The 18,946-nt window shown below is 35.9% G+C and overlaps 1 protein-coding gene across 6 annotated transcripts in view; it reads right to left on the reverse strand.

Annotated features, from left to right (window-relative positions):
* LOC150109923 (6-phosphofructo-2-kinase/fructose-2,6-bisphosphatase 1-like) overlaps positions 1-18,946 on the reverse strand; it is a 463,954-nt gene that overhangs the window by 302,795 nt on the left and 142,213 nt on the right. For all 6 annotated transcript variants that reach the window (XM_090397298.1, XM_090397313.1, XM_090397290.1 and 3 more), the window contains exons 2-3: positions 13,109-13,234; positions 8,606-8,702 (exon numbers count right to left, since the gene is read on the reverse strand). In XM_090397298.1, coding sequence (XP_090253424.1) covers positions 8,606-8,702; positions 13,109-13,234 — 223 coding nt within the window. The remainder of the gene's footprint in view (positions 1-8,605; positions 8,703-13,108; positions 13,235-18,946) is intronic.

An 18,946-nucleotide genomic window follows, 5' to 3' on the forward strand; every position in this document is an offset into this window, starting at 1 on the left:
TCCCAAGAGTTCGAAGAATAAATAGAATAGGAGTCAAATGGATGTGTAATCTTATTAAGCAAGAGATTCATAAGAAAAGGACGATGTGGAAGGAATACCGTGTGCATAAGGATGACGTTCTTATGCACACGGTATGAACGTTATAAACAGCAGGCTAGAATAGTCACAACTGTTGATGGAAAGCAAAGTCTGAGTATGAAAAGAAACTGGCTCTGTGTGCTAAAGAGAACCCACAAGAATTTTATTGATATGTGGCAAATAAAAGAAAGAATGAATATGAAAGAATAACTTCTAAATTCAGACGGTGTTAGGGTTACAGATGCAAAAAAGGTTGTTCAGTTAATGAGTGCTCATTTTGTTAAAAGCTATCAACCTGATGTAGGCAACATTAAGCTCAATGTTACCTCTTCACTAGATGAAGAAATGCAGTTATATGGGAATAAGGTAGTAGAGCTGTTGCACAAATTGAATAAGAATTCAGCAAAAGGGACTGATGAGATATCTGCACATGTGTTAAAAGAGTGTTCGGCTGAACTGGCCATTCCTTTGACCAGGCTATTTAATATGAGTCTCAGAACAGAGAAGATTCTGCAGGAAAGGAATTTATGGTAATTCCATTGCACAAGGGTGGTGCAAAGACCAATGTATCCAACTATCGACTAATTAGTATCTCAGGAATGGTAGTGAAGATTTTGGAAATATTGGTTAGGGCTAGCATTCAGAAATGGGTTGACAGTGAATCTCTACTTTGCAATGAACAACACGGGTTTACTAAGGAAAGGTCATGTTTTAACAACTTGCTCACATTCTATAACAATGTTACATTGAACTAGACAAGGGGAATGGATACACCATGATACTTTTGGATTTTGCTAAGGCTTTTGACAGAATACAGAATGGTAGACTGTTGCATAAACTGGAGAAAATGGGTTTGGGTTATACAATATTAACATGGATAAAAGGATGGCTGACTGACAAATATCAAAAAGTGGTATATGGGTTATCTGAGTTTGCAAGTTTTAATGTAACAAGTGTACCACAAGGATTAGTGCTTGGTCCACTGTTATTCAATCTGTACATTAATGATATTGGGAAAGATTTTACAAGTAAAATGATAATGTACTGTTAATGATATTGGGAAAGATTTGACAAGTAACATACAGCTATTTGCTGATGATGCAAAGATAGGTAGGATAATCATGAATGCTGCTGATATGCAGTACTTGCAGAATGATTTGAATAGGCTGGAATTGTGGGCATGAGAAAAATGGGTGTCGGTTCAGTGTGAATAAATGTAAAGTCATTCACTTTGGTATGATTAGATATTCAATGTCGTATTATATTGGTGGATTAGGCTAGAAGAAACTGATAAAGCTAGGGATCTTGGACTGTTAATAGATAGGAAGTTGAAGTTTAGGGGCCATGTGGCAAATATTGCAAAAACAATTCAAAAGATAATTGCAATGCTCAAACGAACATTCACATGTAAAGATAAGGATGTTATTTTGCCTCTTTACAAGGCCTTGATAAGACCTCACTTGGACTACTGTGCGCAGGTCTGGTCTCTTGGTTTCCATTGTGATTCTGATATATTGGAGAGAGTACAAAGAAGAGTGTTAAAATTGATATCAGGATTGTGCAATACTGTTATGAAGACAGATTCAGAATTTGTGGACTGCAGACACTAGCCAACAGGAGAAAGAGGGGGTGATGTGATTGAGACTTACAAACTTCTGAAAAGATCATACAAGATTTCAATTGATGGAGGGTGGGGAAAGAATGAGAGGGCAGCCTTGGTAGCTGAGAATGAAGGCTGCTAAGAAGGGTGTGAGGGCTAGATTTTTCTCTCAGAGGGTGGTGCATGATTGGAATGGATTGCCTTTGGATGCTGTGAATGCAAGCAGCATGAATGAATTCAAGAATAAGTATGTTAACTGGTGTGTGTGTGTGTGTGTGTGTGTGTGTGTGCGTGCGCGTAGTATGTGGCCTGCCTCAATGAGTCTCTGACTCCCTGGAGATCTCTCTTAATAATAATAATAATTTCATCTGAGGCATAACAGCAACAGCCATGCCTCAGTTAACTTCATGGGCTAGAGCATTGCCATCCATTACCCCTCTACCTTGGTAACAGCAACAGCTGAGCATCAGTCAGAACTTCCTTGGCTACAGCATTGCCATCCATCACCCAAGCTTCTAACCAGTTTTGACCGTTAGGAGTCTCATCAGTGGGAGCCAGACTCGGAGGTGATACCAAGGTTGAAGCAATGCAGAAATCATATTTACCTATACGAGTTGCCAAAAGGTGTCACACCTTATTATTAAATTACTCTGGATTAGAGAAAGATGTTGGAAATTTTTTCCCAATTGGTTAGACTATAAATTATATATTTAATTTAATCCTTTATCCAAGTGTAAGCAAACAAAGGATTAAATTAAATATATAATTTATAGGTATTATTTCTGGGAAAATTCCCATGTTACTGCTCTTAAAAAACTATGATTTATACGGCTATTTTAGCCCATGTTTGTTTAGGAGTGTCCCTTATTTTAAATACATTGGCTTTTTACTCAAGAATTTTTAGGGCATTATAAGTGTATTTTAGAGGTAAATATGTGCAGACTAATAGAGGAAGAAATTTTGCGCATACCTTGTTTGGATGTTAGGATGTCTTCGTTCTCCATACTTCTGCTGTTAAACCGCTAAAGAGGATAGGAAATGTAGGGGGGGGGGTGTTTGTGGCAAGGTGGGAAGATTAAATTAGAAAAACCCAGGTTTTTTTAAAAATAATATGTATACATATATATATATTATTATATTTAAGGGTGCTTCTTTGGGAAAAGGAAGGGATTTATAGGAAACACTCTCCCATGGGAAACATTCCCCCCCCCAGCCCTGTTTTCCCATAAATCCCTTCCTTTTCCCAAAGAAGTGCCTTAAAATATAATATATATATATATATATACGTATACATGTTATTTAAAAAAAAAAAAATGGGTTTTTCTAATGTAATCTTCCCACCTTGCCTCAAATACCTCCCCCAAACATGTTTCCTACCCCCTTTAACGGCCTAACAGCAGGAAGTATGGAGAACGAAGACATCCTAACATCCAAACAAGGTATGCGCAAAATTTCTTCCTCTATTAGTCTGCATATATTTACCTCTAAAATACACTTATAATGCCCTAAAAATTCTTGAGTAAAAAGCCAACGTATTTAAAATAAGGGACACTCCTAAACAAGAACAGGCTAAAATAGCCATATAAATAATATATAATTTATAGTCTAACCAAGTGGAAAAACATTTCCAACATCTTTCTCTAATCAGAGTAATTTAATAATAAGGTGTGATACCTTTTTGGCAACTCGTATAGATAAATATGACTTCTGCATTGCTTCAACCTGGGTATCATCTCTGGGTCTGGATCCGACTGAAGAGATCTAAATAAAGGTCGAAACTGGTCTGGATAGTGACCCTTCCCATAATGCACAGCCTTACATGTGTCCACAAGGAGATGTGCATTGCATTATGGGATACTAAAGCAAGTGTAAAGATACTTGGATAAAGGATTAAACTAAATATATAATTTATAGTCTAACCAATGGAAAAGGGGTGCTTAAGGGTCAAAGCTGTATAACTGAGAGGAGACCTCCACATAGCCTTTAAAGGAATGCGGAGAACCGACCAGGGCTTCTGACCTAATGTCCAATCCTCACCTTCTCGTGGTGCACCCTGTTGGGTATCTACTTTGATACTGAACGAACGAGGATGGGCTGGCAATTTGGGATTTAGCCAACCAAATTGTATTCTTATTGGTTAAACCAAAATAAAAAATGATGGTACAACATGACAAAATTTCATGCCGGCTGGGGCGTCGCCCGGTTAAACAAGGCCCCCATTGTTTTTGCCAGGGAACCAGGGCGAACAGCGAAAAGTCAGCTACTGGAACAAATCTGAAAACAAACCCCAACTCAACATCACCAGAGTTAAAGATCGGTACTATCAACGTAAGAAGCCTGAATGACAAAGAAATGGAGCTAGCTGAGGAATTAGATAAGTACCAGATCGACATAATAGGGGTGACTGAAACAAAAAAGACCAAAACTGGTGAGATCTTTCTGAGCAATAAATACAAAATGTTATATTCAGGCAATGACAATCAAGGAAAAGAAGGAGTAGCCATAGTATTCAACACAAAATACGAGGCTAATCTTCTTGAATGGCAGTCAGTCTCAAGTAGAGTAATGTGGGCAAATATAAGAATGGGGAACTGGACAATGAGACTTATTTGTGCCTATGGTCCCACAGAAGGTTCTACTAAGGTAGAAGTGGAGGAATTTTTTGAGGCTTTAGAAAAAGCAACTGACACAATGAAAAAGGAAAAGTTGGTCCTTGTTGGGGATCTAAATAGTAGAGTAGGAAATGATTGTGAGACATATAAAAATATTTTGGGAAAATTTGGAGAAAAGAGCAAAGCTAATAATAATGGCAAATATCTGTTGGATTTCTGCTCAGGACATGGACTGGTTATTACTAACACCATGTTCCAACATAAAAATGCACAAATTCACATGGAGAGAAGAGGCTAGGAATAAGAAAAGTCTCATTGACTATGTTATTGTTGATAGTGATGTTTTCTCCCTGGTGCAGGACACCAGAGTGTACAGAGGATTTGAAATTGGAAGTGATCACTATTTAGTCTTGAGCAGGATAAAATTGAATTTCATATTGAAAAGAATAACATGTAAGAAAGTTTTAAAGCGAATAAAAGTTGAGCAGCTCTCAGATGTAAACTGTAGACTAAAATACAGAAATATTATTGAAAAGAAAATGAAAGAGTTTGAGAACAGGAATCAAACCTTGGAGATTCAGTGGCAAACTCTGAAGGAAACATTGATTGATTCTGCCAGAGAGGCATGTGGTGAGGTTGTGTGCAAAGATAAAAAAATCAGAACTCCCTGGTGGACACAGGAAGTTAAAGAGGCAGTGAAGGAAAAGAAGAAAGCATATCAAAAGTTCCTGGCAAATAAGTCAGCTTTTATTCTTACAGAATACAGAGACAAATGTAAGAAAGCTAAACAGTGTGTAAAACTAGCTAAACAAAAGTCATGGGAGGACTTTGGCAAGAATATAGAAAATAAATATCAAGAAGGTGGCAAAATATTCTGGAGGTTGTTGAAGAAGCTTAGGAATGGAGGAAAGAGTGCTGTAAAAGGAATTAGAGATGATAAAGGTGAAATGAAAACAGGAGAAAAAGATATCCTTGAAGTATGGAGTAATTACTTTGAAAAACTGCTAAATGAAACAAGCAGTGATGACAGCACAGTGATAAAAAACACTGACCAGGCATGCAGTCAGGAATACATATCCATACTTGAAGTAGAAAAAGCCATCAAAGGCTTGAAATGTGGAAAGGCAGCAGGAGTAGATGATATTCGACCAGAAATGCTGAAGTATGGTGGTATAAGAGTCTTACAGTGGCTGCACTGCATAGTTCAGAAAGCGTGGACAGAGGGACGAATTCCCGATGATTGGAGTAGAGCTCTCATAGTACCCATATATAAAAAGGGAAATAAAACTGCATGTGAGAATTACAGAGGTATTTCCCTACTGAGTGTTCCTGGCAAGATCTATGCAAGTATACTTGAGAAACGGTTGAGAAGAATTGTGGAAGAAAAGCTTGGTGAAGAACAAGCTGGATTCAGGCCAAATAGAGGCTGTCAGGATCAGATCTTCACTTTACGACAATTAGTCGAGAAAGCATGGGAATATAACAGGGATCTGTATTTGAGTTTTGTCGATTTGGAAAAGGCATATGACAAGGTGCCAAGAGAGAAGCTATTCAATACGCTGCAGTTATATGGTGTCAATGGGGCATTATATCAAGCAATACTTAGTCTTTATTTGAGTTGTGAGTCAGCAGTTAGAATTGAGGGAAGTACAGGAAGATGGTTTAATGTTAAATCTGGTGTGAGACAAGGATGTACATTATCCCCTCTGTTATTCATTATCTATATGGATCACATTATGAAGGAATGTGGTATTAAACCTGATATCAAAATTGGAGATGTTAATGTCAGCTCTTTGCTTTATGCGGATGATGTTATACTTCTAAATAAATCCGCTACAAGTCTGCAAGATTCTCTGACTAAATTGAATAGCTGTTGTAATAGATATGGTATGAAGGTCAGCAATAAAAAGACAAAGACAATGAAAATAGGTAGAATCATTGAAAATGTCAACTGTGTTGGGAATGGAGAACCTGTGGAACAAGTAAAACATTTCAGCTACTTAGGCACAATTTTTACTGAAGATGGTAAACTAAATATAGAAATAGACAACAGAATCAGCAAAGCTGGTATCGTGGGAAGTCAATTGAATAAATTCATATGGAATAAGAAAGAAATTAGTCGGAACACTAAATTAGCTGTATACAAGACTGTGTTCAAACCAATTTTAACTTATGGATCTGAGAGCTGGATCAGAAGTAAAACACTTGACCAAAGACTAGAGACCGCAGATATGAGAGTCCTGAGAAAGATTAGAGGCATGAACAGATGGCATCAATGGCAATATCATATTAAAAATGAGGATATTAGGAAAGAACTTGACATTGTCAGCATCCAGGAATGCGTTAGCAGAGCTAATCTCAGATGGTATGGTCACTTAAATAGAATGGGAGAGGAAAGATTAGCAAAACAAGTGTTCTCTGCCAGGTTGGCAGGAAAACGACCCAGAGGAAGACCAAGATATAGGTGGATTGATACGGTACAAAGTGCCTTAGACGATAGAAATATAAGATCTGATAATGTTGGAGTCTTGACAAGTAACAGACTGATTTGGAGGAAAATTGTAGATAGGAAGTTAGTAATGATGTAATTTTTTGATGTAGTACTGTCATATCCTGTACACCCCTTGAGGGTACATGGCAGGAATTTGATGATGATGATGATGATGATGACCAATGGAAAAAATTTCCAATAATGGTCTGTTTGCCAAATGAGAACTACACATCGCATGTGGCTAAAATTTTGCCATGGGTCATGAAAAAGATGATATGTGCCAACACTGTTATGAATGAACAAATTGTGTTGTAATCTATTGGAAATTTATCGAACTTTTTAAAAAACCCTCATAGATTTGAAAACCAACAATATGACATACAAATGCTTTACAATATTGTATTGTGGAAATTTTATTGTTCAGCCAGACGATTTTTGTATTTAGAAAGAAACATTCTAAGAGATATCAAATTTTTGGCTAGATGGTGTAGAACCACCCACATTATGCAATATTCACCAGGAGAAGATAAATCTCTGTCTATATTTACTACGAGAGGTATTTTTTTTAAATAGTTCCATCCTCTTAGTTCAATATGGTCTTATGGTTAACTGCAGGGATGACGGAAGAAGAATTCCAGGCAGAGAATGCCAACTCAAGGCAGTTAACTCATAAGGCTAACCACCTGGGTATGTCTTCGTGCTTTAGTTTCAATTAGTGGTTTGGTTGTTCATCTCCATGAGACTGGTGAAAACTGATAGGTTTTGGCTATATTATGATATAAAGGGACTGAGGCCTTTTTCTCTGCCTTTTCTTTCTCCTAATACTATCAAGCTCTCTTATACCCCTATACTAACTACTCTAGGCCTATGTTGAAAATCCCTTTTTTTTTTTTTTCACCTCAATAAAGAGAGAAACTGGTCTGGGTAGTGGCACTTCCTGTAATGCATAGCATTATACATGTCTGTAAGGATGTGTGCTTTGTATTATCTGATACTAAGATAACTGACATGAAGTCATTAGCCTGTATATACAAGTAGTGCAGTTGTGAAGATACTTAATGCACAAACATTGTTTGCTTATACTTAGATAAAGGATTAAACCAAGAATATGGTTTCTTGGCATCTTTAGTTTTAAATTTGAAAGCACTATAACAGGAAGTGAAAGATTTACAAACACACTGCCCACACAAAGAGAGCTGCATCTCTTGCCCACATGTGGCACTGACAGTTTCTGTTTCTGGAGTTGCTGTGGGAATAATATGCAAGAATATGTGACTGGACAGAAAGCCTTCTCATTCAGTACTATCAGAAGTGGCCTTGTGTATTGTTTAACAGCTGGTCTTCATAATCATTTTGCTATTATTGATATATATTCAAATGCAAGAAGGTATGGGTCATTCTCTGTATTTGGCATGTCCTAGTAGAGTTTCATTTGAACTGCACATGAGACTCAAGGGAGAGAACAGAAACTAGAACCTTCTTATGGAGACTAAACTTACAGTCTTGCAGTGGTGGCCACTTAATGCCTGTTTAGTATAAGAGTGTGGTGAACAACAGCATGAGAAGTATATTTCTTAAATGAAGAGCAATGGGGTGAGTAAATGCACTAATAAAGTGTGCTGTTAAATACAAAGTGTATGAATGAGTTTAAGATTTTCACACAAAAATCAATTTATGTTTAGTACATTTGTATCAGTGTGAAATGTTATTACTAAAAACTTCTATATTAAATATCTATTATAAATTTTCACAGAGAAATTGGTTTATATTTAGCACACTTGTATCAATGTGAAATATTATTACTAAAATTTCTATATTAAATACCTTCTAAGAGCCATGGCTTCTTTATTAAGTGGATTAAAAAATTCGTGATTTTTGTAGGCCTGTGTTGCTTGTCTTCGGTATTCTCCAACATTAAAAACTACCATAAAAATTAAAATAAATTCATTATTAATTAAAAATTCAAAATCCATTTTTTCAAATCATTTTAATTGTTTGAAAGTGCTTTTTTATATCTATGCACTTAATTTTAAAATGAGCAAGAAAAGATCACTAACAGTGAAGACAAAGAACTCGATGTTTATTCTAGCTATCATATCCTACCTTCAGAGCCAGATTTATAGTCAATGTATCCCCTAAACTATAACTCCCACACATGAAAAGTTGTAAACCTACATTGTGGGTATCGTAAGGTTTTTTCCATTTTTTAAAATAAATAGACTTGCAGATGATGCAAAGTTGGGATGAACCATGAAGAGTAGGGAAGACATTGTTTCCTTACAAGAAGACTTGAATAAATTGAGTGATTGAGAATGGGGATGTGAGTTCAATGTTGACAAGTGCAAGGTTTTAAAATTTGGGAAACAAAGATGGGTATGCAGAATTTATGCTTGATGAGAATATATTGTCGGCGGTGGAGGAAATAAGAGATCTTGGAGTGATAGTGGATAAGGGTCTGAAATTTAGGGGACATATTGCCAAAATTGTGAAGATAACACAAAGACTTCTGGGAATGATGTGGAGGACACTGACTCTTAGAAGTAGGGAGATTCATGTTCCATTGTATAAGGCTTTGATTAGGCCACACATGGACAACTGTGCATGTCTGTACAGTTCATTGCCGACAATTCATTGTGGAGAAAATTCATGGCAGAGACTATTCATTATGAGGAAAATTCATCACGGAGACTATTCATCGCTGGAAATTTAATCGTTGGGAAAATTAATCGCACGAAAATTCATCGCGGATATATGTGAAAAAAAATTTCCCATATAAGAAAAATTTTTAAAAAATATTTCTTTTAATAATTATTTTTTAAAAATTTTATTCTGATATTGCTTTTGTGTGATAACACTGTTTTTTAAACATTAAAAAAACAATATCACATAATATTAAATTATGTGATATTCCCCAATATCACATAATTTAATGATTTATATTTATCAGGAAATAATATAAATGAGAAAATATACAAAATTTTATCAACACTGACCCCACTTAAGTGGGAGAAGCTGCAGAAGAAGAAGAAAATATACAAAATTTGCTCATTTGTAATAATCACAATTTAATTTCAGTATAGGAATATTAAAAGTAATCTGGTAAAATTACTTTGGAAAAATAACGAACTCAAATAAAAAGAAGTGCACACATGTTACTTAGCAATATTTGTGTGTGTGATAGTTTGGAAGGGAGGGGGCATCAAAAACGAAATACAATTTTTATTCCATTATGAAAATTTTTTGAAATAAAATTTCATTTTGACGCATGCACCAATATGTTTCGAATGATAAACTGTAGGGAAAGTATCACTACTTCAAAATTGGCGTATAATATCAAAATTAGCAGAAAATATGTGCTTAACAGTTTACTTCATAATAGCCATTCATTTCAATATGTAATGAGCGATTCCAGGAAACCAAGAAAGTTGAAGTGCAAAGAACTACAGATTACGTTATGAATGTTATACATTATGTGATATGTTTCAAGATTTACGTATGATTATCAATAAGGTAATATCATAAAAGAGCAAAACTTCACACAATCTGTGAACTAATTTTCTAAGATTATGAATATAAATAAAGAAAACAATCTGTAACTGATGGAGGCTGTATTTATTTTAAGATTCGGATTTTTATGAAGTTATAAAATAATTGTTTGACAAAAATAATTATCTTGAATCAAGTTTTGGTAGAATAAAATGTATTGGTGACTAAGATGATTAGCAAAAAAAAAAAAAAAATGATAGTGGTATTGTTCCCCACAGTGATACAATCTTAAGTGAAGTAATATGAAAGGATCTCTTATTTGCACTGGCATTAAAAACTATAATTATACGATAAAAACAAGTAGCAAAAAGAAATGTAACTTGTAGGTAATATAATTTAGATTACCGAGCAAATGGCAAGCAACTGCGTTTCTGGCAATAGGTAACTGAACATAGCTATACGTGAGGTAATCTGGTTAAGTGTTCTCGTCAGCGTAAAGGATTATCGCACCTTCTAATGGATATGACAGTCAAATGCAATTGATATCCATGTTTTTTCAACACGTGGTCTGACTCGTATCCAAGATTTGCTGGATGTATATATATGTCCCTGGCCAGTTGGGAGGTTAACCCTGAGGAGGTCACAGTCGAAAAAATTGCAGTTTAGGGCGCATGTATCTGAGAGATACATTCATTACTAGCATGTGCTGAAATGTGATAAAACTTTAAAAAAAACACTATAAATATGATACACGATGGTTTATAAATTTTCTAGATCAGTTATAATCTAGAAATTATTGAAAAAAGAAACAAATAATAAAAATAAAACTAAACCAATACTATACTGACATCGGAGTTCACGGTATCTCTCAGATACAATTTACCATCAAATTTGGCTGGCCGAGCGGTTAGCATATCTGCTCCCTGGAGGGGTCGTGTAATAATAATAATAATAAATATCACACGCCTCTACATAACACGTGTTAAACCAAACTGACTTCAATTTTCTAGAGAATATCGCTTTCAGTGAATTTTTTCTCTGATGATTTTTCCTGCAATGAATTTTCCCTGCAATAAATTTTCCTCTCAATGAATTTTCCCTGTGATCAATTTTCCTGCGATGAATTGTCCGTGCCGCGAATTGATGGTGATGAATTGTCCATGAGTGCTACTGTGCCTAGGTTTGGTCACCTGGTTTTTCAAACGGACAAAGAGAAGATGTTGGAAAGGGTCCAGAGGTAACTGACTAAGGTAGTTTCTGACCTCTGGAATGTTGAATATGAGAAAAGATTGAGAAGATACAATTTACAGAGTATGGTGGTTAGGAGGAAGAGGGGGAGATAAGATAGAGATCTACAAGTTAGTAAGGGAGATTGTTATAGGATCAATGTTGGAGAGGTTCTACAGAAAACAGTGGGAGATCAGGGAGAACGAGAGATCATCCCTGGAAACTGTATAAAAAGAAGTGTGAGCAGGGGAGTGAGAAGCAGGTTTTTTGCATGCAGAGTCGTGAATGATTGGAATGCCTTGCCTGAGAGTGTGGTGTCTGCAGAGAATTTGAGTGTGTTTAAAGCACAGTATGATGAGCTGTGTGTATGATAAAAGGACCTCCTAGATAAGTCTTTGACTCCATGGGGTCTTGGGTAGTAGTAGTAATAATAATAATAATAATATATATATACACAAGGGATGTCCAAAAAGTAAGTTCCATTTTAAAATATTTTCACTGAAGCGTTGCGATCGCAATGGTGCACATGTGTGCTGAGTTTGTCGATTCCTTAGCAAGGCATTGGTGCCAATTTCAGACATTCTCACAATGAACACACTTCTTGGCATGTGTTTATAATGTCTAAGAAAATCAAATCGCCTGCCGCATGTCAAAGCTCCACAATCAACGTGAGTATGTACTGCCAAACCTTTAAGAAACTGCATCGTGCGATCCGGAATAAACAATGTGGCATGCTTACCAGGGGCGTTGTTTTGATTGATAACACCCGCCCACACACACGGCTGGCATAACGCAACAAGTTCTCATCACCTTTGGCTGGGAACAAACATCATCTCCCCTCCCCAATGTAATCCTAACCTTGTGCCAGGCAACATTCACCTGTTCAAACATCTGAAATCTTTCCTTAGTGGTCGGAAGTTTCAAGACAACGAGGTCAAAGAAGCAGTCAAGACGTGGTTTGCGACAGGTGGCAACCTTCTACAATAAAGGTATACAACTCTTGTTGCCCCGTTATGATAAGTGCCTGAACAATGGTGGAAATTATGTAGAAAAATAGTAAAAGATGTCCACTTTAATTTCTAATAAATTTTTTTTTGTAAGTATGGTTTTGTTTCTCTGACAGCCCATCGAAATTTACTTTCTGGACATCTCTCGTATATATATAGTCGAATAATAATATACTATATAAATAATTTATATATAAATTATATAAATATATATATATATATAAATAAATAAAATACTATATAACTAATCTATAAATCTAGCTTTAGATACCACTTTATGTAGTATCTAAAGGTTATTACAGGCCACTTCGGATATCTAACAAATGGGACAGTCAATGAAACCAGGGCAATGAAATTCATCTTCCATTGAAAGATAATCACAAATATTCATGCCCACAGCAGGTGCACCTGCAGTCTATTAGTTGCAGAGTAGATACGCTAATCACTTTGCCAACCAATCTTGGATGTAAGAATTACTACTGCACAAAACAAAATCAAATCTTTGATTTTGAAAAGGTGTTTACTATAGTTCTAATTTCTATGAGTTCATTTATTATAAGCAAAAGGTAGTATAAAAATTTTATACAAGATAATGGAATAACTTTACCTCTTGTTGAAATACCAATCCAATTTAAGTATCTGGTAAGCTTTTTTGCAATATATGTCTTTCCTCTAGCAGGTAATCCAACCATTACAATGACATGAGGAAGATTCACATAGTTTGTACGATCCCCTAGAGAAGAGAAAATAATATTATTATTATCACTACACATCCATGGAGTCAAGAGAGGCATCACAATGATAGTTATTAGGATCGGCTGAGGGAATGTGGACTGCAGAGTTTGGTAGATAGAAGAAGAAGAGGTGATATGATTGAGACTTTTAAACTGTTGAGAGGTGGTTACAGGGTTGACGCTGGGGAGTTCTTTTGCTTGGTTGAACAGTGGGAAAGAGTGATGACAAGAGGCCATCCCTGGAAGTTATGAAAGGAAACTGTGAGCAAGAGGGTGAGGAGTGGTTTCTTTGCATGGAGGGTGGTTGAACCATGGAATGCATTGCCTGATGGAGTGGTGAGAGCGAGAACGATCAATGAGTTTAAGGAGTGGTATAATAGACTTTATGTTTCTTACGGGGGACCTCCCCTCGATGAGTCATGATAGACTTTGTGTTTCTTAGGAAGGACCTCCCATGATGAGTCTTTTGACTCCATGGAGGCCTGAATAATAATAATAATAATAATATTTGCTAATGATTCAAAGTTGGGTAGAGTGATAGTTAATACAAATAATGTCAAAATATGTGATAATAAGATATGAGCGGATACGCTAACGACTCGGCCAGCCTGGCTGGCTGCAGCCAAAAGGCTGTGGGTTGTTCGAATCCCACTGTGGGCATGGATGTTTGTGATTGTCTGTGGAAATACTAATGTTGGTGGTTGAAAGTAGATGGCGCTGGTGTGGTTGCAGTCAGTTGGTGGATTGAGTGGTGGAGAAAGAGCTTTAGAGCAGGTGCCCTCCCTCAATGAGTCTTTGGACTCCCTGGAGGTGTCGTGTAACAATAATGATAATAATAATAAAATTTGCAAGATGATTTGGATAGATTGGTTGACTGAGCAAAGGAGAATGGATGTCAGTTTAATGCGACATAGTGTAGGGTTATGCATTTTGGGATGAAAAAATTACCAGCTGTATACCACATTGGTGGAACTATACTCCAGGAAATTTATGAAGTCAGATCCTCCCTATTCACTAACACTTGGGAGTGTTAGTGGATAGGAAGTTAAAGTTTAGGAGGCACATAGCAAAAGTGGCTAAAGCAGCTCATCAGGTCACTTTGTTACTGAAGAATAATTTGACAAGCAGGTTATTGTTCCTCTTTTTTTAAGCCTTGATAAAACTCCATCTTGACTACTGTGCACAGATCTGAGTGCCAGGGTTTCTTGGAGATGAGGAGCAGGTGGAGAGGATACAGAGGTAAGTGACCAAGATGGTAGCAAGTCTATGGAATGAACCTTACAACAACAGGTTGAAGATATGTGGGTTACAGAAACTGGCTGATGGGTGGAAAAGATTGATATGATTGAGACATACAAATTACTGAAGGATTAATTCAGAGTAAATTTTTCAGAACAGGTGTGGGAGTGGGAGAATTAGGGGCCATCCATGGAACCTGAGTAAGAGTGTAGTTAGCAGAGGTGTTAGAACTAGGTTTTCTGCTTGGAGAGTAGTGAATGAGTGGAATAGGGTGCCAGAGTCTGTTATGGGTACCATGACGGTGCATGAGTTCCTACAATTTGAATGAGTTCAAAGCATACTTTGCTTTGAACTCAAGCAAAGTATGATAGATACTGTGCAAATGTTGGATAGTTCTTGACATGATGTTTAGGACCTCCCTCCATGAGTCCAAGTACTCCTTGCAGTTGCCCGTAATAATAATAATAATAATAATTATAGAATACACAGTCTTCCATCTTGGGAAACCAAGGTTTAAAATTTACACTTTTTTGCATTAAACAGGCATCTCCACTGTATTAACGATACTGGATTGCAGGAAATTGAAGAGGCTGGAGATTTAGTGGTGATGGTGGAAAAAAGAGTTGACGTTTAGAGGATATATTGCAAAAGTTGTCAAAAGAGCACAAAGGGTTACTTGTACGTTGAAGAGCACATTGACAAATAAAGATAGGAAGGTTATTATCCCTCTTTATAAGGCTAATGATTTGCCCACATCTTCACTGTTATGTGCAGATTTGGTCACCTGGGTTTGTTGGGATCAGAAGTTGGTGGAGAGGATCAGAGACAAGTGATCATGTTGGTGAGACGTCCATGGAATGTTCCCTATGAGAACAGATTGAAGGTGTGTGCATTGTAGAGTGTAGTTGATAGGTGGAAGAAAGGGCACATGATAGAAACCTAAAAGTTACTGAAGGATTTCTATAAGAATGGCATAAAAGAAATTTTTTAAAATGTAACAAGTAGGGAGAGATCAAGGTGCTGCCCCTGAAAGTTTTTAAACAGTGTGGATAGTAAAAGCGTGCAAACTAGATTTTTTGCTTGGAGAGTGGTGAATTAGTGGAATGGATTGCCAGAGGTAACTGTCCTGACAATGAATGAGTAAGTTCAAATACAGGTATGTTAGGTATTGTGTGAGTAAGGGTTACCTGGGTCTCCTGCCATGTGTCCTTTTACTCCATGGATAATAATAATAATAATAATAATAATATTATTATTATTATTATTATTATTAATATTCCAAACTTCCATTTCAATCACTTGCAAATCTTATATCTTTTAATGAGCAAGCAGATTAATTCCAATATTTACTTCAGTGAGAACTAAATAAATTTATAAATTCAAACTCTCATTAGAGAAACTGAAAATAACAGCAGGACTTCTTGGTAGACAGTTTAATTTCAATAAAGCTTATTTTGATTAAAATATTAAAGCAGTATTAAAATGTAAAGTATATATGCAAATTATAATAAATAAATATAAGTAGCATAAATATGAATAGATATAAGAGTGTGATACTTCTAAATAATAACTATAAGATTCCATTTTTGGGAAGCAATGATCAAGGAAAGAAGGAAATATCTATAATATTCAACACTAAATATGAAGATAACCTTTTTGAATGGCAGACAATTTTGAGTAAGTGATGTGGACAAATTCCAAATGGAAAATCAGATAATGAGACTTATTGGTGCTTTTTTGTCTCAGAGAAGATTTTACAGTAGTATAACTATAAATTCACACATATGCCACAGTAATTAATTTTTTAATAATATGTAAATCTTTCATCTTAAGTATCATAAGACATTATCAGTACAGTTATAAACAATAATAGGAATTACATTAAAAAAAAAACATTAGCACACATGCTTACATTGGAATCCCTCTATGTATACAGTAGTGCATTTAAGGACTAAATAGTATTGAGCTGTAATTAAAACGGATTAATTTATTTTATGCAGTTAGGATAACAATTTCCCAAACTTTTGGGATAGTGAAACAGTTGTTATGGTTAAGATTGGGTCTGTGCCATAAGACTTCAGTACTTTCTTTGTACAAACACACTCATGTTTATATATGGATTAATGTAGTAGCTTGGAGTAGCTACTACTCCATGTAATCGATGTAGTAGCATGGAGGATCCAATGATAATATTTTATCATTGGATCCTCTGGTTGGCATTTTCAACTCCATGTTTGTGAGACCAGATTTGTGAGGTTTAATAAGAAGGATGTGGTCTTGATGTTCAGAGGTGCATTTATTTACAGCTCTCCCTGTTTGTCCATAGTAAGACAATTTACAAGAACAGGGTACTTTGTATATGCCAGGTGGCATCAGTGGTGAGAGTTTGTCTTTTGGAGAGAGTAACAAATTGTGAATTTGGTTTATAGGTAGCAGCAAGTTTGTATTTCTTCAAACTTTTTGACATACATTCAGAGATGCCTTTGATATATGGTATAGGAGTCCTGTGGGCTTCTTCTTTTATAGGTTGATGCTTTGGAGAGTAGCTAATAATTTTTTGAGTTCTTGTAACTTGTCTTACTATGGATAAATAGGAAGATAGAAGGAAGAGACAGGAGATGTAAATAAATGCATCTCTGAACATCAAGACTACAACCCATCTTATAAAACCTCACAAATCTGGTCTCACACAACATGGAGTAGAAAATACCAACCAGAGGATCCAATGGCAACACACCAAGCTACTACAGCGATCCACATACAAACATGAGCATTTGTATAAAGAAAGTGCTGAAGCCTTACAGCACAGATCCAGTCTTAACTGTAACAACTGTCTCACTATCCCAAAAGTTTGGGAAATTGCTATCCTCAACTGTATAAAATAAATTTATCAGTTTTAATTTAATTTAATTACAGCTCAATAGTATCTCATCTCTCATCTCATCTTCCTTTTACCCTCTTTTACCCTGCGTTGTCGAGGGTTAATTAATCATCGGACCTCAAGCTGTTCACAGAATAAGGTGGTCTGCCCTATGTCCCGGTGTATCGTATGTCCGTAGTGTTGAGTTATGCCATGGAAGCATTACATCACATCCGTCTTAGTCGACAACAAGCAAAAATTATTTATTATATTATATAAAGAAATTACCTTCTTAATCTTTGAAATAACTACTTGAAGTTATCCTACCTTTCTTGTTGCCAAATAAACACATTTTAATGCTTTTTTTTTTTTTTCAGTTCTTTTTGTGTTTATCCACTTCATAATTGCCTATTTCAATTGACTGGCATGCAAATTTGGACAACTACGGCGTCAAAAATGAACTTTTAGGCATTTCCACTTATCGCACGAAGTGATGGTCGCATTAACTGTTGAACTGTTTTCCAACTTCACAAAAGAATTTTTTTTTTGTTGTTTCTTTTAAAGTCTATTGCTCTTTTTTTTTCTCTATTGAATCCTACTGTTTTTTGTGGACTTTCAAACTTACTCCCCTCTACACACAAATACACAATTCAAGTCCGATAAAATCGATTGTGAAAACTTTTGCTGGTTAATAGTTTGTTTGTCATCTGTTCATTTTTGGACACATCAGATATGTCTGCATGTGTTTCTTCCGGTTTGTTCAGTTTCCGGTGAGTTGTCCATTAATCTAATAGTATGGTTGCTTCCTTATTGTGTTTCTTACAGAAATAAATAAAGTTTTAAAGACGTTTGTGCCTTTCTACGAATAAATAATATTTTTCTGATGGGCAAAGCTTTTTAATTTGGCTTGAGGAAAATATTCGGTTGCTTACTTCTATAGCCAGTCCAATTTCGGACTCTCAATATTCCAAAGCAGCAAAACTGTCTCACATTCTTGCAGAAATTTTAAAAAAAATAGATGCTCGATCTCAGCGTAGACACTAACCAGATCTCCCCCCCCGTGAAAGAAAAAGAGAAACTGTCCGGTAGGAACGCTGGGATTGAATCCATTAGTTGTCCTAAATCAACCACGCATGTTGTAGAAATATCAGTGAGTGTAAATTAGCTGTTAATTATTTAGATTTATGATAGGCCAGTGTATTTTGTCTATTTTAATTGCGTGCGTTATTCTGGTCAACTTGTCTGTTTTGTCGAATAAAAAACCCAAGTTACCTTTAAAAATACAGAAATAGGATCGAATAAATTTATACGGAATAAGAAAGATATCAGTCAACACTCTAAACCATCAATATAACAAGACTGTCCAAGCCAGTTTTAACCAGTGATAAAAATGTTAGAAACACCTGTTACTAATCTTTCGTTAGCAACAGGTGTTTCTAACATATTTCTGAATTCGTTTCTTTCTAATATCCTCGTTTTTAATATGATACTGCCATCAATGCCATCTGTTCATGCCCCCTAATCTTTCTCAAGACTCTCATATCTGCGGTTTCTAGTCTTCGGAGAAGTGATTTACTTTTGACCCAGCTCTCAGATCCATAAGTTAAAACTG

This window comes from Typopeltis vanoorti, chromosome 1 (genome assembly GCF_054136105.1).
Source record: "Typopeltis vanoorti isolate ZY-2024b chromosome 1, IOZ_Tvanoo_1.0, whole genome shotgun sequence".
NCBI classification, from domain to species: Eukaryota; Metazoa; Arthropoda; class Arachnida; order Uropygi; family Thelyphonidae; genus Typopeltis; species Typopeltis vanoorti.